Genomic DNA, 23,253 nt, shown 5'->3' with positions numbered 1-23,253 from the left:
ACGGGGATGGTTATAACGTCACATTCCAAAAATCATCCTGTGATGAATCGTTGTCTCTGCTAACTCAATGATTAGCATAATTAACATAAGTATCGTGACATGCATTACTGGTTCGATCAATAATGCCTTATTGTAGATGCAATAGCATGTTAACGCTGTGGGACCTAATAATGCTAGAGATTTACTTGCTGAGATAGAGAGAGTATGAGGCAGTCTTAGTAAGCTGCATGGACAGTTAGCTCTTAGTTTTCAATGTGTGTGTGTGTGTGTTTATGCCTCCAGCTTTGGGACAAGGGGTTCTTTATTGCAACCGTCTGGGCTTGGGGGACGGGACAAGGGGTCCAGGTGCATGCACCCCTAAAGGGGTCTAGGTTTTTGGTCACTCGAGGACTCCATACAATTCCATGTCCAGGACATAGGTTTGGTTAAGTTTAAATTTTAAAACAATCCTAATGTGACTTGGATTAAAGGATAAGCGCCTAGACTGGTGCAAGAAATATGTTGGAAGGAAACTCTCTTTCCCATGTTTACACCAATCCAATGCTTTTTTAACTTTAGTAGTAGATGTAAGAAGAATCAAGTACCTCAACCAATCAATATTTTCTGGTTTATCTTGAAGAAGACTCTGCATTCCATATAGGTGGTCATTCGGTATGCCAAACCCGATGACAAGCTTAGTATTCTCTCCACGAATGCTCAGGATGCAGGGGAAGAAACCAGATCCAGTGCCACAACTTTGGATAAACAGCCATCCTTGCCTTGCAGAACTGGAGCGGTGACTCTGTAAGCATACCCCCCTTTACCTCTTCCAGGTATTTCCGCAGCCCACAATGGGCACTTAATGCCCTGCCAGGTTGAGCCTCTGGCTGGACAGTGACCTCAGACACAATCTTCGATGTGATTAAGCTATATTTCTGAAGAACTGGTTGAGATGCTTGCTGGATTCAACGTGCTGGAATCTTGCTGGTGTCCTGCTGCTCCACTGCTGTACTCTCTAATTTGCTGAAGTACAAAAGACTCTGCTTCCCTCATCAGTGGCTCCATCTCTGTTGAGAGAGACTTGGGTCCATCAGGCAAGCTGCTCCAGGGGTTGAATCAAAGTTGGCTGCCAGATGATTCAGTATGCATGCAAAGCGCTCACTCAGTGACTTCAGGAGGACCTGTGCCAACTGTTTTACAACAGTAGTTGACTGCAAGTGTGCCTCAAGGTTGAGAAGGCAAGGCACCGCAACTGGCTGTCAGTTTGAAGTTGGTCGGTGTGGATTGCAAACGACTCCAGCAACTTCACAAGCTGCTCTAGCTTGGCCCAATCACACTCTGTGCTCGCCCTCAGATTGTCTTACCTATTAGCTACTGATACCAAGTGATACTGATGCACTAGCTAGGCATATTTGAAACACCGGCATCTACTGGCAGCATTTACCTGCCAGATTCAGAAGCTCGAAAACCCCATTRGAAATAAAAGCTTAACACCATTACATTTTTGCCCAAAGTCTAGAAGAAATAAACTAAAACTAAACATAATTTATGATCTATTTTATTTTACGATTTTTATTTTTTGCAGGTTTGCATTGGCTTATTGATACACACAGAAAAATATTAATGTATATGTGTTCGAAGAGCCTGTGTGTGTGTGTGTGTGTGTGTGTGTGTGTGGTGTGTGTGTGTGGTGTGTGTGTTGTGTGGTGTGTTGTGGTGTGTGTTGTGGTGTGTGTGTGTGTGTGTGTGTGTGTGTGTGTGTGTTGTGTGTGCGTGTGTGTGCTGGTCCAGGATGACTATACTCCCCTGGTATTTCCTGAGGGAAGTGGCTTTCTGGGCTACGTCTAATCTTGCTTTCATCTTCCTCAGACACGAGACGCTGAACGACACACTTCCTATACTCTAATGCTTTTTCAACTTTGAACTCTTTTACAGTTTTCTAGTTTGGTGTGTTCTGTACTTGATAGCACTGCTTTTGTGTTCTGTTGCGTTCTTTGTTTGTATTGATTTCCTCCTATTGTGTGTTGGCTTCTGTGTGTTTCTTGTAGTTCCACTCCAAGTCTAATGGGCACGTTCTATTGGCTACTACATAAACAACAGACTGACACATTAATGCTAGTTGTCATCACCATCACTGATATCATTGCCTCCATGACTTTTAACGTCACTATCGTCGTCATCAGTAGCAGCACTGTCATCATTGCCAATATGACTACACTTATTTTCCATTTGTTCACCTTAATGTCCCTTTCCTCTACTCTGGTGAAGACACACTGCTGCCCCCTCTCTACTGCTCTCAGTCAGAACAAACACCCCTCCCATCCCCCATCTCTGCCTACAGTCAAACACAACAACAGAAATCGAAAATAGTCTCACAGAACACTCATAGGTCCTCCTCTCACAGCATCTGTACTAACTAGTCCCAGTCAGTCCTGGACTGTCAAGATTATTTACTGCATATCAGCATAATTCATGTTCCTCTATTTGTTGCCATTTGTAGAACAAGAGGTGAGGTAAGATAGTTGGGGATGGGGGTTTGGTTTTGGTTTGGGAGGTTGACCAGACAGGAAGCCAAATTGTGCTCTGGTCCTTTAATGAGGACTCCAGATGAACCCCCTGTGTGCTGGGGTCAGAGGGCAGAGGTCAGATTCTCATAAGTATTATCTTATGAACTGGTCCCCATCGTCCTAGAAGGCTTCATTACCACATCTCCTTCCCTTGGTGATTACTGATAGGTGAAGGGGTAAGAAGGCTGAAGGAAAAGAGGCCTTCGAGACTGTTATGGAGGAAGTCACTCCAAAATTATCTGCTTGTGGTCAAAGATGCATGTTTTCCACAGTCAACTGAGACGGTGGATTTTTAAATTTAAATTAAACACAGAAGCCAGTGTTTCCCCGATATTCATTTAGCAGCGGCTGGTAAGTAGAAAACAGTGCAAGATTTTGGCAGTTAATCCCATCCCTTTAAGATCAGAGTGACAAGTTACAACCTATATCTTTAGCAAACAGAGTGAGCAGTGGTGCAAATGAGAGCCAGGATTGCACAGCCACTGTGTGTTCTTTATCATCTCCCTACAGTGCAGTGGCATGAATCAGTTATATTTCCGATGGTGTCAACATAATTTTGCCACCTGCTGAAAACAATCCTAGGGGAAACACTGCAGAAGCCCATCTGTTATATTTGATTTTATATACTTACTATATTTGACTGTGACTAGATGCAGCTGGGGAAGGGAACTCATGGAAAAAAGAAATACTCACATGGCTGGGATATTATTGTCCTTTGTGTGTGCGTGTGTGTGTGTGCGCGCGCCTGCGCCTGTTTGTGTGTGCACCTGTGTGTTAGGCAGATAGAGGGCAGACACAAGGCTGTGTGTCTGTGGAGTAGAGGAACCTGAGCAGATGATGTCATAGTGGAGTGGGCCTCCTGTGATTGGTCTGGGTGCTGCCGATATCACCTCTCTCACCTTGGAGAGGACACACACACACACACACACACACACTTCTACACATACTCCTAAACACACACAAACACACAAACTCCTACACACACTCCTAAACACAAACACACGTCCACAAATGCACACACGCACACATGCAAGCACATACACAGCTTTGAGAGTGAACTGGTTGGGTGCCAATCACTTGTGGGTTATTTAACTTCAAAAAGGCCTGAAACCAAACCTCACGATGGAGGGATGGAGTAAAAGAGAGTGAATGAGAAACAACTCATTGAGACAAGCCAAAGGCTGACACTGACATCATGACAGGTAGTGATGAATTCTGATCTCCAGTCAGGGGCGCCTATACCAACCCTCCTTACCATATGCACCCAGTCACCCTCAGGCCCTGTGTGTTAGTCTATGGGTGTGTGTGTGTGAATCTGGATAACCGCTAAGATCCGCAGAAACACTTGGCCCTCAGCCTCTTTCTTTCTTTGCTCCCTCTTATTACCCATCTCCCTCTATCTCCCTCTTCTCCCACGCCACCTCTGCACGCCCACGTCTCTCTCACACACTCATGTACTTGAAATTGCTAAAAAGCCCTTGGAGGGAGAAAATGTGTTCTACAAATTCTCAAGGTGAGGAAATAAGGCTAGACTGATTAGGCAATAAGCACTGGATATTTATTGTGTGTGTCTGCATGCTCATACTGTGAGTGTGTGCTTCATGTGTTGTACGTGTGTGTGTGTCTGAGTGTATGGTGTTTGCCCAGAGGGAAAGAGCCCAGTGGTCAACCTCCATCAGGTTCCATTAAACAGCAGCATCCATCTTCCTCCAGCATGTGTGGCCATTACACCAGCTCTGCTGAGTCATCCATTACCACCTGACATACACACACACAGGTGTGTGTCCATTACAGTCCCCAGAAAGCAACACAGCAAGTGACAGAAGAGAGTGATAGAAGCCATTTACTGGTCTTCAGCCAACCCTTCTCACACTGTGGTTAGTGATGCACCGATATGACATTTTTGGCCGATACCGATATCTGATATTTTCCTTGCAAAAAAAAAAAAACAATACGAAAACCGATATTTACAATTTTAGCAGCCTTTTAAGCATTCTTGTACAGTTAAATAGTTAACACACACATGGACGCAGCGGTCTAAGGCACTGCATCTCAGTGCAAGAGGCATCACTACAGTCCCTGGTTAAAATACAGGCTGTATCACATCCGGCCGTGATTGGGAGTCCCATAGGGCTGCGCACAATTGGCCCAGTGTCGTCCGGGTTTGGCCGGGGTAGGCCGTCATTGTAAATAAGAATTTGCTTAACTGACTTTCCTAGTTAAAAAAGGTTACACACCACCACACACACACACACACACACACACACACACACACACACACACCACTGACCAAAATGTTATTTTGTTGCGATTTACGTATGTCCCCATTACCAGTAAAACACAATAAAAACCTATTTCTTTCACTTACTTGCTACTGTTTCGTTGTTCATTTGTTCAGTCATTTCATTCTCAACCAGGATTTCTATGGAACGCCGTTTGGGTCTTTCTATGGGAACGCCGTTTGGGTCTTTGCTATGGAACGCCGTTTGGGTCTTTGCTATGGAACGCCGTTTGGGTCTTTGCTATGGAACGCCGTTTGGGTCTTTGCATGTCAAAAAAGATACACGTCAATAACACTATTTGACGTGTCAAATAAACTTATTGACCAATCAGGACCTGAATATGACTTCATGTCACATACTAATTTAATGCGTTCATACATTTTTTACGAAGTTATTACTCAGTGATTACACTATCACTTGTACTTCATGTCACAACGATTCATCGATACGTATGCTATGGTGCTGGTAAAGTTGTCTCGCGCACCTACAGTGCTGGTCATAAAAAAAGCTAGCTAGCTCATGGGTGCAAACAATGTTCTTCCCAAAAAAACATAGCAAAGCGACAATCTGTTTCAATAGCTATAGTTAGCTAGCTAACTATATAGCTAGGTGTCATCGTCTAAAATAACCCTAATTTATAAGACAGTTCTTAATTGATTAATGGTGGTTGGGCCCATCTATGTGAAGCTAGCCACAATAAGGATTAGCCACAATAGTGGACTTTGTGGTTAGCCTTCAAAACAAAAGTATGTCATTGACGGTGATGCAAATTAATACAAATAGTAGAATTATGCCATAGTTTAATAGATCATGCTAAACGAGGTTGGAATGTTATATAAAATCAACAATAGACAATCATTTGTTAATTTGACAAAAATCTGTTGAAATCACACTGGATGTATTATACTTTACAATTGCATTGGGGGCATACTTATTTCACTGTACAGCTTACCTATGGATTGTGGCTCAATGACATGGGGTATCAGTCTACTCAGTGACACCCAGAGAACATTAGCATCGTAGCTCTTATTGCGGKACTCTGAAACAACTGTGAATTGAGCCACATTTATTGTCAACCTATGTGTATTGAACACTATCCAGAGGAAAAACAATGCCGCGTGGATGTTTTGGAGTCTGATAGCTCTGAGTAGACTGTTACCCCATTTCATTGATCTCCAATCCTTAGGTAAGCTGTACAGTGCAATATGAATGTCAATACACACATTAGGCTGACTGGGGAGGTGATTTCACACAGTCACAGTCCCGCAATAAGAGCTCCAACGCTAATATTTGCGTAAACTCTTCACAGTTGTGTTCTGTGGGTGTCACCAAGTAGACTGATACCCCATTTCATTGCTTCACATTTCAACCCTGTTTAACATTATCTAGTCTAAATATGGCATGAGTCCACCAATTGTAACCTTCTGCATCACTTTCAAAGAGGTACTTTTTATTTTGAAGGCAAACCGCAAATTCCACTATTGTGCCTAATCCTTATTGTGGCTAGCTTCACAACACATAACCCGGTCACGTCGAGCCTCACTAGCCAGATGAAGCTCGCTGGCTGCTATTTATTTTCATGAACTGAAGTTCAATTTCAATAGGTGAACAAGTGGCTACCTTGCTAATACTTACTCACAAGAATTCCTAAATCATTGCTAAGAATAGTGAAAATGACTGCAGTTTCTACTGGTCATTGTTTTCAGGCTGGTTGTATTGGTGCTATCTAGGTACCAAGCTAAAGCTAGCTAGCTACCCCAGAAGTTGCGGTCAAACAAATAATGCTTTATTACCAACGTTCGTGGCCGGTGTTTGCTTGTTTGCAGACTTTTTTGTTCAGCTTTGACAGTGCTACAGAACACACAACATTCTATAATAGAACTGTGTTATTTGACGTCTCAAATTAAAAGCGTATTTAACGTGTCAAATAGTGTTATTTGACGTGTATCTTTTTTGACACGCAAAGACCCAAACGGCGTTCCCTAGTATGTCGGGAAGCTAAGAGTAGTGACTCTATTACTCTGTAACTCTGGTAGGGCAACATCTGAACAATAGCGCACTTGGTAACGTTAGTGTGTACCGGTGGTCGACCAGTCGAGAAAGCCAACGTCACCCACGACAGAGGACGGTTGATTGTCAATGGCAATGAATTCCATTATCTTGGCGTTAATGGATTTTGCCCTTGAGTTGTCTCACTGAAATGTTCTTACTCTTTCAAATGACTGCTTGACTTGTTGACTGCTCGATCCACACAGCAGACATTGTGGGCTAGGTTAGGAATGCTGTGTTGCACGTGTAGCTCAAAATTTTACATGGCGTCATTACGTCATGTACCTACGTTATATAGGTATGCACGTCAGCTTTGACATCGGTTTTGCACATCGGCGTTAAACTAGACTTCTGGCCGATACCGTTGTTGGCATTATTAGCTAATATCGTCCGATTCCGATATGTTCACCGATATATTGTGCATCCCTAACTGTGATGGTTTCATCAAGGTAATAACATTGCTGTTAGATGACCATTCTACACTATTGTTGAAAGACCATTTCAAGGCATGAACATCATATGAACAGTATAGGAATTATAAACCTGCAATTTAGATTTATCTAGGTACCGGTATGTAACAGTGATGGGACTTTTCCTGTTATGCTTACAGKCTGCTCTTTGTGTTGTACCTATGKGTGTTTGTGTGAATGTGGACTGGTGAGACATTCTTTAATCCCCACAGTCATTAGACAGATCACCAGATTAGATTACCCCCTCTCCCAGACAGAATCCCTCAGGACCACAGCTGCCTTACCCCCTGTCTGACATTAAACAGGGAAATAGGCAGTCCATTCTGTTTGATTGGGGGTTGTGAGGGTTTGTGAGTGTGTGGTTCATTTATGGGGCCTTCCTGAGATTTCTGGTCTGGTGTATCCCTGGGCAGCCAAGGGTGGAGTGTTAAAGTCTGTCTGGTAGCTGGCAGTGTCCTCGTGGGGTGCTGTGCGGTCCTGTGTTGCTGCAGCTTGGTTGAGTTCCCTGCCCTAAGTGGGGTGTCTTTGTCAGTGCCTGAGTAATTTTAAATACGCATCTCGACTCAGGCAGGGTTGCCAAGTGCTGAGGATGGGGACACACACACTAGACCTGTCACTCCTCTCCTTCTTTCCTTCAGCCTTCTCTCCTCCCTATCGTTAAAAACGTGGTAGGACACGTTGTCATGGTGACTGTTGCATGCAGGGCACTGAAAAGACTAAGCAGACTGGCGCTGAGAAACAGACCCCCAAACTCAGCACTGACATATGGCCCATACAACTGTCATGACTATGGGATTCTCTGTCTTTTCATTCTCCATCTCTCTCTCTTATATCTAGCTTACTGTATTCTGTTCAGCATTTGATTCTGATTTGCAAGGAGGTTTTTTATTGAGGTTGTGAACTCATGTCTTTCTTTGCTCTAGTCATCCTTTTAGTCTGCTCGTGCTCCCTGTCAGACCAGCAAAGCCCTGTAACCCCCCCATTAACCACCTCCCTTACTATTTCGCTACTTCCTCTGTTAACAGAAAATATTATGTCATTGAAGATTGCAATGGTTAGAATGATTTACATTCTGAGGTAACTAAAGACTAGCATGGGGCTGTAAAGATGGACGTAAAGATGATATCTGCATTATAGTTTCCATGATTATCATGTGAAGTGTCCACTCATGGTTAGGAATGAAAGAATCACCAGTACTGTGTCTGGAATCAAGCACTCAAGCTCTTTCTGACTGAAACTACGTCACTTGGATACTTTGCATATCAGGGCTGAAATTATGTTGTTCACTCATCTCACTCTCTGTCTCTCTCCCGGTCTCTCTCTCTGTCTTTGTCTCTTTCTCTGTCTGTCTCTCTCTCTGTCTCTGTCTCTCTCCCGGTCTCTCTCTCTGTCTTTGTCTCTTTCTCTGTCTGTCTCTCTCTCTCTCTGTCTCTGTCTCTCCCGGTCTCTCTCTCTGTCTTTGTGTCTCTTTCTCTGTCTCTCTCTGCAGGGCCGACATGTCAAGACAGGGCAACTGGCGGCCATCAAGGTCATGGATGTCACAGAGGTAAGCCTTCGCTCGATTGGGAGAGTTTTGTGTGTGATATAACAGAGCGCTGGTTTGACTGGCAATCACATTCACTTCCATTCATTAGGAGTTCCATGTTGGTTCCCAGTCCTCATATACTACTACTTCCTGAATAATCCAGGGATTTATGACATCACTGTCTAATCCTTCATTGGACTTATTCTAGACTTTATATTCCCTCCAATAGGCTCCTCAGAGGAACATTTCCTTTTTAAGAACCAAAGGAGAGAAGTCAGACCTGGTGTCAAGACCAAATCGGGTTAGAAGCTGGGATCACAGAATAGTACCTGACTCAAGGTTCCAGCTATGTTTGATCATAAATACTCTATAGCCACCCACATTATAGCCCATGTAGATTTGGGACATATCCCAAGTCGATTTTTATTGCATCTGAGGCCCTAGATATGTCTTAAATATAACCAAAACACAAATAGCTGGATAGTAGTAGTTGCCAAGATTAACCTCCACCGCCCCCCTGCTCTCTCTCCTTTCCTCAATTCCCCTAGTCAATATTTTCCCTCCTAAAATAGCTATAATATCAGGTTTATATGAATGTAGGGCTTCAACCTCCGTAGTATTTTTCCTCTTCATGCCACAAAGCTGAGTTTGTGTTTGGAGCTGGATGGAGTGAATAGCTAGCTTTTCACGTGGCGCTGACTGGTAAGACACTTCAGGAGAGCGGTCACTTCTGCTAGCAAGACAGAGGTCCGGAGTTCGTGCCAGGTATGGGCTGAATCGGGAGGAAGTGGTACTCGATAAGCAAGCAGCGTGACATCCTTTAGAACTGCGTATTCAGATCATCTGGGGTCTTATGTTATGGGGTGAAAACTGTTTTCATGGGCACACAAATCCAAAATGATGCATGCGATTGCAAAATCGAATGCTTCAAACCTTAAAGAGTTTGACTTACCTTGCATAATACTTGTTGGATGCGAATTTGGTGTCCAACTGATTTATTATTTTCACATATCGTCATCTGATCCAGGAAGGAATTTTCCGAATGACACTTGAACTTGAATTTGGAGCTCAGAAAGTACTGGAATAAGCCTACCTTGAAAATTTGACATTTCCTCAATTTGGTGCTTGAAAAGTCCTCCTGCTCCCTTATAATTATTTGTGATTACATTTTGTGTCAGTTTTTGTGAGAGATGTGGCCACTTTCGATTGTTTCCCGCCGCCTGAAGCGTGTTGCAGTACTCTGTTTCGGTAAAATCATGTGCGTTTATTATGAGGATGACATCTGTTGGCTTCAACATGGCTTACCATTCAAATCCTTTCATTAAAAAAGGAACCTGGTTTTTGGACACTTTCTCAATATAAAAACAACAATGGTGAGATTCAAATAGTGAGATTAATACCACTATTCATGGGTTTATTATATGTACCTGCGTCGGCAACTGGGCTACAGACAAATCGCCATGCATACATCCAATCTATTTAGTCAGGCAATGTCCATATTGTTCTCACACATTTTTTTATGTCATACTTTGAATATAAATGCATTGGCAAAGCCTAAAAAAGGCATTATTCTTAAAGTGGTAATAAAAAAATWGCCTGCTTTTTGGGGGAAGGTGGGGGATTCAATATTAGGCCATATGTAAGTGATACTATTGTATAACATTGAGGTCAGTGAAAATAACAATTAAGTGCTTGAAAAAGTCCCTGAAAGGCCTTGAATTCGACTTGCCAATGTCTGTATGAACCCTGCTTAAAGGATGATAGTCCTAGTCCTATGTTGTTGTATAGGTGGCGTTATGGGCCAATTTCCTCTAAGTATACATGTGGAACTGCATAAAAATCTATTTTATTTTTGTTTCAAACCATTTTGAAATGTTTATCCCAATGTCACACATTGGCCCCATTTATTTATAGAAAGACCCGTATACATGTGACCAGTGACCCATGACCCCAACATATAGTGCCCTCTAGTGTACAAAACAAGTAGAAATAACCCTTGACAGACAACATACAATACCAGTCAAAAGTTTGGACACACCTACTCATTCCTGGCTTTTTCTTTATTTTTACTATTTTTGACATATAGAATAATAGTGAAGACATCAACACTATGAAATAACCCATATGGAATCATGTAGTAACCCAAAAAGTGTTAAACAAATCAAAATATATTTTATATTTGAGATTCTTCATAGTAGCCACCCTTTGCCTTGATGACAGCTTTGCACACTCTTGGCATTCTCTCAACCAGTTTCACGAGGTAGTCACCTGGAATGCATTTCAATGAACACGTGTGCCTTGTTAAAAGTTAATTTGTGGAATTTCTTTACTTAATGTGTTTGAGCCAATCAGTTGTGTTGTGACAAGGTAAGGGTAGTATACAGAAGATAGCCCTATTTGGTAAAAGACCAAGTCCATATTATGGCAAGAACAGTTCAAATAAGCTTAGAGAAAYGACAGTCCATCAATAGTTTAAGATATGAAGGTCAGTCACTATGGAAAATGTCAAGAAATTTGAAAGTTTCTTCAAGTACAGTCGCAAAAACCATTAAGCGCTATGATGAAACCGCGTCTCATGAGGATCGCCACAGGAAAGGAAGACCCAGAGTTACCTCTGCTGCTTAGGATAACTTCATTAGAGTTAACTGCACCTCCGATTGCAGCCCAAATAAATGCTTCACAGAGTTCAAGTAACAGACACATTGCAACATCAACTGTTCAGAGGAGACTGCGTGAATCAGGCCTTCATGGTCAAATTGCTGCAAAGAAAACAATACTAAAGGACACCAATAATAAGAAGAGACTTGCTTGGACCAAGAAACACGAGCAATGTACTTTAGACCGGTGGAAATCTGTCCAAATCTGAGATTTTTGAGATTTTTGGTTCCAACCGCCGTGTCTTTGTGAGACGCAGAGTAGGTGAACAGATGATCTCCGCATGTGTGGTTACCACCGTGAAGCATGGAGGTGTGATGGTGTGGAGGTGCTTTGCTGGTGACACTGTCTGTGATTTATTTAGAATTCAAGGCACACTTAACCAGCATGGCTACCACAGCATTCTGCAGCGATATGCCATCCCATCTGGTTTGCGCTTGGTCCCACTATCATTTGTTTTTCCACAGGACAATGACACAAAACACACCTCCAGGCTGTGTAAGGGCTATTTGACCAAGGAGAATGATGGAGTTCTGCATCAGATGACCTGGCCTCCACAATCACCCGACCTCAACCCAATTGGGATGGTTTTGGATGAGTTGGACCGCAGAGTGAAGGAAAAACATCCAACAAGTGCTCAGGATATGTGGGAACTCCTTTAAGACTGTTAGAAAAGCATTCCTCATGAAGCTGGTTAAGAGAATGCAAAGAGAGTGCAAGCTGTCATCAAGGCAAAGGTTGGCTACTTTGAAGAATATAAAATATATTTTGATTTATTTAACACTTTTTTGGTTACTACATGTTATTTCATAGTTTTGATGTCTTCACTATTATTCTACAATGTAGAAAATAGTACAAAATTAGGAATGAGTAGGTGTGTCCAAACTTTTGATTGGCACTATATACACAACACATAAAATGGCACATAAACAGGCCAAAACGGCTCCTACAGTGAGAGTGAAGGTGGTGTCAAGAATCTGAGCTCAACACAGTAATACACACTGGATGTGACTCAGCAGTTTCCTACACTACGTGTTGAAGAAGAACTTGTGTGTCATCACTATTTGCGTTACACACTCCTCTTATCTTGGCATACTGCATATAAGAAGTTTGTGTGTGTGTTTGTGTGCGTGTATACTAAGTGTGAACAGAAAGACAGACCCAGACTATTGTCACTAGGCAAATGTTACAGACAGTATTTGTCTACATGACAAAGCATATTCCTACCCTGTTACTGATTGAGAAAAAAAACATCCAAGCACCCTCCTTTTATTTCACATGTCAATAACGCAAAATAAAATATTAAGAAAATAACGATTAGGACAGGGAGAAGGATGGATAGAGTGAGTAGGAGGACAGAGAATGAGAGACGGATTCTGTTTGCCAGACTGTCTGAGTATTGGCGTGTGGCTTGTATTTATACAGTCCTACTGGTGATCTACACTTGTTAGAGATCTTTCACACATCAACTCTTTTCTGTGTAGAGAGTTTTGGAAAGGGGTAGTTTTCTCCCTGTTCAGCTGTTTTGTAAAATAAACACTTCAGTTGGGGTTTGGGCGTTTGCCAAGAGAGGGATTTAGTTGGGTTGTGGCAGCATGTTTATTTTTGAAAAGCTTGAGCTTCTATCGTTGTCCTGCAGGGGGATAGGCTAGTCTAGTGGATTTACAGGATTCAGTACATATGATATGCGTCATCCAGGAACTCCTGGTCAGCAGAAAACATMTGTTTGTAGAGCATGGAAACAGAGACCCAGATTTTTCTCTTGAAAATGTATTCCTAAAAAAAACTATTGATTTCAAAGTTTAACAAACCATACACCTCTGTAAATAGGCAACTTTTAACAATTTCCACAGAGAGTTTACCAAGCACATTTACAGGAAGAACTGTGCAGATACAATGTTTGGTAACAGAATAAAACTGAGGGAGATTGTACTGCATCTGCAGAGTTTTTCCAGTAAATATATATTTTTTAATTTACTTTGTAAATTGTTCAAAGTAGTCATTGTGCATATAGTTGTATGGTTTGTTAAACTTGAAATCAATGTTTTTTGTTTGGCATACATTTTTCCGTTACAGTGGAATTGCCCAGTACTATTTAACTGTGTATACAATGGTATAGTACTACTTTAAGAAGCAGAGAGCCAGGTAGCATTATTGATGTATGTGTAGTGGTTGTGCACACCAGTTATAGGGTCTACGCCTAAGATGGGAACATATCTTTGTATTGTAAACCCAGTACTTCTGCCCAAGCTCCCTACCATGTATGTGTGTTCCGTGTGTTCCTGTGAATTTAACATATTACAGTAAAGCTACAGACAGCTCCAGTATAGTTTTAGCTTCACTCTACTCTACAGGCTCATTTCAGCATATGTGCTCTGACCCAGATACCACTTCCTGTCCTACATACAGCACAGAGAGAGAGGGAGGGAGAAGAGTGGAAGAACGAAAGAGTTTGTTTTTCTTTCCTCCTCTCAGAAGGGTCATTTGAAGTGCAGTGGGATCATGGGAGGGTTTTAAGTCGCTCAGTCACTCGTCTCTCATCACCTCTCCTCCCTGCTGTCTCCTTTCTCTCTCTTGCTCTCCCCTTTTCTCTTGCTCGCTTTCCCACCCTCTTTCTTGCTCCTTCTCTCTCTGTCTTGCTCTCTTCCCATCACTACCCATCTCTCTTCTCTCCCTACCACTCCTCTCCCTGCCTCTCTGACTGTATAACTTCTAATCACATTAGCTGTACTAGAGCAGAGGACTGTAGTATCTAGAGTCCTGCTCCTCAAGCTAACCTAGCAGAGAGGCTGCTGTTGGAGGCTAATTCACTGGGATTCAATAGGAGTCAGAAGTTATTAGAAAAATCCCTGATTCAAACAGCCTCTCCATCTTTCCTCTCTCCCTCTTGTTTCCCTCTCTCCCTCTTCCCTCTCTTCTTTTTCTCTCTCGTGCACTGTCTCTCTCAACTCATCTCTTCTCACTGTCTTGGCTCACTCTCTTAGCTGAATATCTTTATTGTAGAAAGTGAGATAATGATGGTGGGAGGTAATAAAAAGGGTGACCCATCCCCCTTATTCTTTCCATTGTGTGTGATACTATCTGTAAAATGGCCACCCTTGTTAACACCTCCCACCATCATTATCTCACTTCCTACACATGATTTAGAGTTGTGAAAATGGCATCCGGACTATGAGAGAACTGGGGGATAGAAGATGTGGTGCTGAAAATATGAGGTTATGGAGAGTGCAGACTGAGAGAAGAATGGCACTGGAATGCATAGCGGATGTTTCACGTGCTCCTGACCAATTCTGCTATTTTGTGAGCTCAATTTTTTTGTACATAATGTCTCCTCCTCCATTTCCATGACCGAAAAGAGCTTCTGGACATCAGAACAGTGAGTCAGCGGTACAGGACATACTGCTCACCCCCGACCTGGCCCTGATCCGGAAGAGAAAGAGACAGCGATATAGAGGCCGATGCGCGTGCACCCACACTCAACAAGCTGTATAAGCAAACAAAAAAATGCTCATCCAGAGGCGGTGCTCCTAGTGGCAGGTGATTTTAATGCAGGAAAACTTAAATCTACCAGAAATGTCACCCTAGCAACTGGAGGCTACAAAAATCTAGACCACCTACCTTTACTCCACACACAGAGACACCTACAAAGCTCGCCCTCAATTTTGCAAAGCTCATTCCTGCTTACAAGCAAAAACTCTAACAGGAAGTACCAGTGACTCGCTCAATACAGACGTGGTCCAATGAAGCCGATGCCAAGATACAGGACTAGAATATGATCAGGGAGTACCACATAAGTCACCGGCTTCATTAATAAGACGATGAGTAAAAAAAATGGCAGGTCATCCCAGCAACAGGAAGACCACATGTTGAGGGAGCATTATACAAAGTTACGCTAAATCAATGTTTTACCACTGCTAATTCAATGCTTTACCAGACAGAATGGTTTGAGTGAATCATACACTGTGTGTGCGCGTGCCTGTGTGATAATATTGGTTTATTTGGCTCCATTATCAATTACGATATAGAACGTGCCATTTTCACTTCCATGCTCGTCAACATTCTCGTTGTGACTGAAAGTCAATAAATGGTGGTATTTACCAGGATCAATCTGGTTGAATAAATAGCAGTCTGTTTCTGTTATTGTTGTCATGATTACAACAAACTTCCCCTCTGGAAATGCCATGAGGGGTAAACAACCTATGGAGTGTCAGTTCATAGACCATCATACACAAAACAAAGAGCTCATTAGGGTGTGTGTGGTTGGTTGTTTGTCACCGGGGGCTCTCAGATGAGACTGTTATCAGTTCACATTTCTCTAGGACGTGTTCCCTGGCCAGGACAAATAGAACACTGAATATTTGTTTTGTTTGTTATGATTCGCTCCATTACTTCATAAAATTACTCCCCCCCCCCCCCTCTCCAGGGCAATGGGAATTTATTAGCTCTATTAATGTTCTTTCTCGCTCTCTCTACCTCTCTTTTTCTCTCTCACTCTGTGTGTGTGTGTGTGTGTCTAGGATGAAGAAGAGGAGATTAAACTTGAGATTAATATGCTGAAGAAGTACTCCCACCACAGAAACATAGCCACCTATTACGGAGCCTTCATCAAGAAGAGCCCACCAGGACATGACGACCAGCTATGGGTGAGTGTGTGTTTACCTAGTCTATCCCTCAGTCCCAAATACCTTTACCTAAAACTCAAGCCTAAACTATTTGGACACCTCYAGCATAAGGCCTTCATAACGGTGTCATAGAATGACATTGCTAGTTTGGTTCAATAGGAGGTACCATCCTCACTCTACCTACCTCGCCATCCATAGTCCTCCTCACTACAACCATCTATGAATGAGTGGCTACAGATATATCCCCTTCAGACCACCCTTCCCTCCCCCTCCAATGCAACAAACACTCAAACTGGACAGTTTTATCTCTATCTCATTCAAACACTCAAACATGGACTAACTGACAGTTGTCTGCTTCGTGTGATGTATTGTTGTCTCTACCTTCTTGCCCTTTGTACTGTTGTCTGTGCCCAATAATGTTTCTACCATGTTTTGTGTTCCTACCATGTTGTACTGCTACCATGCTGTGTTGTCATGTGTTGCTGCCTTGCTATGTTGTTGTCTTAGGTCTCTCTGTATGTAGTGTTGCGGTGTCTCTCTTGTCGTGACGTGTGTTTTGTCCTATATATWTWTTTTTTWGTCCAATTCACACACTTATCAAGAGAACATCCCTTGTCATCCCTACTGCCTCTGATCTGACAGACTCACTAAACACACATGCTTTGTTTGTAAATTATGTTTGAGTGATGGAGTGTGCCCCTGGCTATCTGCAAATAACAAAAACAAGAAAATTGTGCCGTCTGGTTTGCTTAATATAAGGAATTGTAAAATATTCATACTTTTACTTTTGATACTTAAGTATATTTTAGCAATTACATTTACTTTTTATACTTAAGTATATTTAAGACCAAATACTTTTAGACTTTTACTCAAGTAGTATTTTACTGGGTGACTTTCACTTTTACTTGAGTCATTTTCTATTAAGGTATCTTTACTTTTACTCAAGTATGACAATTGGGTACTTTTTCCACCACTGGTACAACGTCTATTGTTTTCACAGCTGTGTCTCTAACCTTTTACATCTACACTGTTATGGCTGCATTGTGTGTGTGTGTGTGTGTGTGTGTGCGCGCGACACGCATATGTGTACATGACTAATTCTCTCTCTCTCTCTGAGTCTCTAGCTGGTGATGGAGTTCTGTGGTGCAGGCTCTATCACAGACCTGGTGAAGAACACCAAGGGCAACACACTGAAGGAGGACTGGATCGCCTACATCTCCCGTGAGATCCTCAGGGTGAGTCTACTTTTACTTCCTACATGTTCCCCCTGCTGCTGCATGCTGGTATCTGTGGTCTCATGATGGTCTGTGTTTCTCCTCAGGGGTTGACTCACCTGCATGCCCACCATGTGATCCACCGTGACATCAAGGGCCAGAACGTGCTGCTGACTGAGAACGCTGAGGTCAAACTTGGTAAGTTCACTGGTTTCAACCGGTTTGAGATGATTTGATACAAGAGGCTAGAATGGTTTAAACTGGTTGAAATTACTCTAATTCAAACTGAGGCTGGTTTGAAACATAATACATGGGACTAAACTAGTTTGAACTGGTTCTGACTGGTCTTCTCCCCCCCTCCTCCAGTGGACTTTGGTGTGAGCGCCCAGCTGGACCGGACAGTGGGCCGGAGGAACACCTTCATCGGGACACCCTATTGGATGGCGCCCGAGGTCATTGCCTGCGACGAGAACCCAGACGCCACCTACGACTACAGGGTAAGATGCACTCAATAACACCATGCCACTATTTGCTAATGGCTGTCATTTTTTTTTTTTTTTTTTTTTTTTTTTTTTACCGTTATTTTACCAGGTAAGTTGACTGAGAACACGTTCTCATTTGCAGCAACGACCTGGGGAATAGTTACAGGGGAGAGGAGGGGGATGAATGAGCCAATTGTAAACTGGGGATTATTAGGTGACCGTGATGGTTGAGGGCCAGATTGGGAATTTAGCCAGGACACCGGGGTTAACACCCTACTCTTACGATAAGTGCCATGGGATCTTTAATGACCTCAGAGAGTCAGGACACCCGTTTAACGTCCCATCCGAAAGACAGCACCCTACACAGAGCAGTGTCCCCAATCACTGCCCTGGGGCATTGGGATCTTTGTTTAGACCAGAGGAAAGAGTGCCTCCTACTGGCCCTCCAACACCACTTCCAGCAGCACCTGGTCTCCCATCCAGGGACTGACCAGGACCAACCCTGCTTAGCTTCAGAAGCAAGGGTGGTATGCTGCTGGCCCAGTGTCCAGTTGTATGTAAAGTTAGTTGATTGATAGCTGCTTGCGTTTGTGCCATTGTATGTGGCTGTGTAGGCTGATGGGACAGTACAGAGAGTACAGTAGCAGGTTGGGGTAGATGTTTGCATGACCAGAGAGGGTGGTAATTACCACCCTATATAGATGCATGCACGTATAGATTCATATACACACACACACACACACACACACACACACACACACACACCACACACACACACACACACACACACAACACACACACACACACACACACACACACACACACACACACACACACACACACACAACACACAACACACACACACACACACACACACACACACAATGGTAGCTGTGTCCATATCTTTCATAGTGTGTTTTCTCCTGCAGAGTGACTTGTGGTCCACTGGAATCACAGCTATAGAGATGGCTGAGGGAGCTCCTCGTAAGTACAGCCACTCTATTACCACCCATAGGGCGGCGCACAATTGATCCAGTGTCGTCCAGGTTAGGGGAGGTTTTGGCCGGGGTAGGCAGTCATTGAAAATAAGAATTTGTTCTTAACTGGCTTGCCTAGTTAAATAAAACATCTCCCAAAAAATTACTATTGGACTTCTACAGTACTATTTTTTCCAGCGAGCTAACCTGGTTGAAATGATCGGTRTTTGTTTTGTCTTGTCTTCCAGCGCTGTGCGATATGCATCCAATGAGAGCGCTCTTCCTCATCCCCAGAAACCCTCCTCCTCGACTCAAATCAAAGAAATGGTATGTAACTAATCTATGCCCTTATGATTTCAGACATTTAAACCACCATTTTACAATCCCACTGTGAAAAATGATACTGGTGAAACTCTTTCATAGCTCAGCTGACATCACCTGGTAGATACAGCATAGGCTCATAAAAGTAACAAATGGCTCCTCTCCGCTCCTCAGGTCTAAGAAGTTTTGCAGCTTCATTGAAGGCTCCCTGGTGAAGAACTATACCCAGCGCCCCCCCACCGACCAGCTGCTGAAACACCCCTTCATCAGGGACCAGCCCAACGAGAGRCAGGTCCGCATCCAGCTCAAAGACCACATCGACCGCACAAAGAAGAAGAGGGGGGAGAAGGGTGAGTCTTAGACATACTAATACACACTAGTCTTCTCTAAGACATCTCTAGAAGACATTTGAAACATTCTCACCCTTTCCTCTCTTCTCTAGATGATACAGAGTATGAGTACAGTGGGAGTGAAGAAGAAGAGGAGGAAGCTCAGGAGCAGGAGGGGGAGCCCAGGTAACTAACCCACATGGATCAATCCCAAAAAATAGCCAACATACTAATAGCAAATGCGTTAGCTAACATGTCTTTTCGGTCCATAGCGCTCTATATTAACGTATCTCTTTGTCCCGTAGCTCTATAGTGAACCAGCCAGGGGAATCAACCCTGCGTAGGGACTTCATCCGTCTGCAGCAGGAGAACAAGGAGCGCTCGGAGGCCCTGCGCAGGCAGCAGCTCTTGCAGGAGCAGCAGCTCCGGGAGCAGGAGGAGTACAAGCGCCAACTACTGGCAGAGAGGCAGAAACGCATCGAGCAGCAGAAAGAGCAAAGGAGGAGGCTGGAGGAGGTATGAGAGAGAGCGAGTGTGTCTGTGTGTGTCTAAGTTTGTGTATGTGTGTGTTCTTCCACCCTGTTTAATGGTGTGTGTTTGTTCCTCCAGGCTGCACCCATAAATTGTGTATGTATGCATAACATGTTTGTGACCGTGCTAGAACAGTCAACACACTCCCCACAGACGTTTCTCTCCTCTGTGTTGTGTTTTCAGTAGTGATTAGTGTGTTTGTGTACAGCCTCTGGGTTGTGTTCCCTAATTGGCCTTTATCTCTTCCAGAGGAAGACCAGAGAGCTCTGTCTCTATCTTAGCCTCTCTGGGAGACCTGGGCCAGAGAGACTCTTCTTCCTCAGTCATTAGCTACTAGAACATGCTAGAGGGAGAAAGCTTCTGTTTGTCTGTTGTTTTAGTCTGCAGAAATCAGCACAGCCAATTCTCTGACCTATGCCCTATATGCATTAGTCCCCATGATATTACCATGTCTAATGTCTCAGCTTGGAACCTCTTTAAAAGACACACAACCTGTAAAATGGAGTCAGAAAATATATCCTTCCATGTACAGTAGGTCAAAATCACAAATTTTCCCATATAGTTTCACATACAACTTGACAGCCTCAAGCTTTCTTAAGATTAATGAGCAAATGCATTTATGAATCATATTATACTGTAGGTTYAGGGAATCCTCTTGGGCTAGTTGACCAAGGGGCATGAGAATGTGTGCTCCTGTTTTAGATATCCCCATCTGCCAGTTGAAAGGTTAAAAATGGAGACATGCTACTTCATGATGCAGCCAGGGACCACCATAGTGTACTTAATAAAACTAGGGACCACACACACAGTGTCCTGCAGGTCTTACTCTACTGGTGTAGAGCTACTTACTGTACTTATAGAGATGATTTAATAAATCAATGCTAATGAGCCAATTTTTAAGAGACTGCCAGCCATACTGTAATTTGATATGGTGATGATATGCCTACAGGTAAAACTTGACACCTCCATAGTGTAGTTAACCAACTCTGAACCCTGGGAAGCAGGACGAGCACAATAAGAAATGGCTAGCTTATYTCATAATGGCCAGATATGGTGACCATAAACAAGACAGCTAACTAGCTCAGTGTGTTAACTGATAGTGATGTCAGTGCTCCTGATACCTGCTCTCTGTCGCCCTCTGTGGCTGTCCATAGCAACAGCGTCGCGAGCGGGAGATGAGGAGGCAGCAGGAGCGTGAGCAGCGGCGCCGCGAGCAGGATGACAAGAGGCGTATGGAGGAGGTTGAACGCCGGCGTAAAGAGGAGGAGGAGCGCAGGAGGGCAGAGGAGGAGAAGAGGAGGGCTGACCGCGAGCAGGTAGGAGAACTCTCCATTGACAACACTCTCCTTCATAGTACTTGTAGTCTTCCCTGACACTTGATGACCTGTGTGTCTGTGTGTGTGTTTTATTGTCAGGAGTACATCCGTCGCCAGTTGGAGGAGGAGCAGAGGCACCTGGAGATCCTGCAGCAGCAGCTGCTCCACGAACAGGCCATGCTACTGGTGAGACCAAACTCTGTAAGCCTATCTATCTACTTCTATCCATCTAGATATCTCCCATTATCCATCTGTTCTTCTAGCCTTCTAAGTCATTGGATTGTAATTTATGGGTTTCGCTCCGTAGTAGGGTGTTGGAGAATGGCTAGCAAGTTTTAGATTTATTGAAGTCACACTACTCTAACTGTCTCAAGAAAATCTGGTTAGAGTATGTCACAGTATGGCAGATCTGAAGGGAGCTAACTATTGAGCTTGGAGGTTATGAATTCTCTGGGCCAAGTTGTGGAAGTCAGTGTTTATTACAGTTCTTAAGTGATGTCACCAGGATGTGTCCTATCTACAGGAAGAGAGGGGTTTCATTGTTTCTTTCCCAATGTTCCTAATTCTGCTGAGACGGTGTGTTAGCGGATCTGCGTGGCAACGTGTTTATGTTGTGTATGTTGTTGAAGGCCTATGTTCCTCCAGGGGTTTGAGAAGAGGACATTAGATCATGTGAGGATATGATCACTCACCTCCTTCCACACCATCACTTAGTTCACACCAACATTGTGTGTCATTGATTCTGTTACACSGTCTTACTGTCCCCCACCATGTCTTCTTACTCATCATCAACTTTTAGCTCAGTMATTTTTCCTTTACACTTTAAACCAATATTTGGGCTATACTGGAATAGTCAATATTCTCAAAGCATTCAAACACTTAGAATAATTGGGTCCCGGTGAAAATACAAAAACCCATGAATCAGTTTCCTGGTTACATGGATACAGCTTCCACCATTAAGACACCAGCCTTCATTCTACAGAACTCCTTCAATTAGAACAGCACACACCATGGAAAGTTTAGATGATGCACCACCACACCTCCCTGCACTCAGGAGCACAAGTGGAAGGAGCTGGAGGAGCAGCGTAAGGTCCAGAAGCTCCAACAGCAGGATCAGTCCTACCTACTGCTTCTCCAACAGCAGGATCAGTCCTACCTACTGCTTCTCCAACAGCAGGATCAGTCCTACCTACTGCTTCGCCACAGCAGGATCAGTTCCTACCTACTGCTTCTCCAACAGCAGGATCAGTCCTACCTACTGCTTCTCCAACAGCAGGATCAGTCCTACCTACTGCTTCTCCAACAGCAGAATCAGTCCTACCTACTGCTTCTCCAACAGCAGCACAAACCCCTGCCGCCAGCCACCAACAGGCCTCAGTCCCCACAGCAACTGTCGATTCAAGAGAGGACCAAGTCCCCACAGCAACTGACTTCTGACCCCAAAGGCCCCGCCACAATCGGAGAGGTGAAACCCAGCTCCGTTGCCATGACACTGCTGCTGAATGCTACCATTGCTTGTGCTGCTGCTGTCATAAACACCTTTAAGAATACTATCTACTGTAGGGGGTGTACCACTGTGGGGCATGTGGCTTGATTGCTGGTGTGAGGGACTTTCACTTTATTGGTCATATTACTATTCTTGCTCAGGATGAGACAACGTTCAACAGTTTCCTGTGTGTATCAAGAATGTTCTACCACCCAAAGGACATCCAGCCAACTCGACACAACTATTGGAAGCATTGGACTCAACATGGGCCAGCATCGCTGTGAAACGCTTTCGACACCTTGTAGAGTCAATGCCCTGACGAATTGAGGCTGTTCTGAGGGTAAAAATGTGGGTGGGGGGGTGGTTGTAAGCAACTCAATATTAGGAAGGTATTCTTAATGTTTTGTACACTGTGTAGAAACTACAGATACAGCCCTGTCTAAACTAC

General features: G+C 43.6%; 1 protein-coding gene across 5 annotated transcripts in view; it reads left to right on the top strand.

Moving 5' to 3' along the window:
- The window catches only part of map4k4 (mitogen-activated protein kinase kinase kinase kinase 4), a 109,167-nt gene that overhangs the window by 48,040 nt on the left and 37,874 nt on the right, over positions 1–23,253 (top strand). For 4 of the 5 annotated variants that reach the window (XM_024007418.2, XM_024007428.2, XM_024007398.2 and 1 more), the window contains exons 3-14: positions 8,837–8,893; positions 16,045–16,170; positions 17,274–17,384; positions 17,471–17,561; positions 17,730–17,860; positions 18,775–18,829; positions 19,071–19,149; positions 19,318–19,493; positions 19,586–19,658; positions 19,778–19,988; positions 21,158–21,319; positions 21,419–21,520. In XM_024007418.2, coding sequence (XP_023863186.1) covers positions 8,837–8,893; positions 16,045–16,170; positions 17,274–17,384; positions 17,471–17,561; positions 17,730–17,860; positions 18,775–18,829; positions 19,071–19,149; positions 19,318–19,493; positions 19,586–19,658; positions 19,778–19,988; positions 21,158–21,319; positions 21,419–21,520 — 1,374 coding nt within the window. The remainder of the gene's footprint in view (positions 1–8,836; positions 8,894–16,044; positions 16,171–17,273; positions 17,385–17,470; positions 17,562–17,729; positions 17,861–18,774; positions 18,830–19,070; positions 19,150–19,317; positions 19,494–19,585; positions 19,659–19,777; positions 19,989–21,157; positions 21,320–21,418; positions 21,521–23,253) is intronic. The other variant, XM_070448296.1, reaches the window with a different exon arrangement.

This window comes from Salvelinus sp. IW2-2015, linkage group LG2 (assembly GCF_002910315.2).
Source record: "Salvelinus sp. IW2-2015 linkage group LG2, ASM291031v2, whole genome shotgun sequence".
NCBI classification, from domain to species: Eukaryota; Metazoa; Chordata; class Actinopteri; order Salmoniformes; family Salmonidae; genus Salvelinus; species Salvelinus sp. IW2-2015.
Note: the sequence above shows the minus strand (reverse complement) of the source record. Positions and strands in the feature narration are given on the sequence as shown.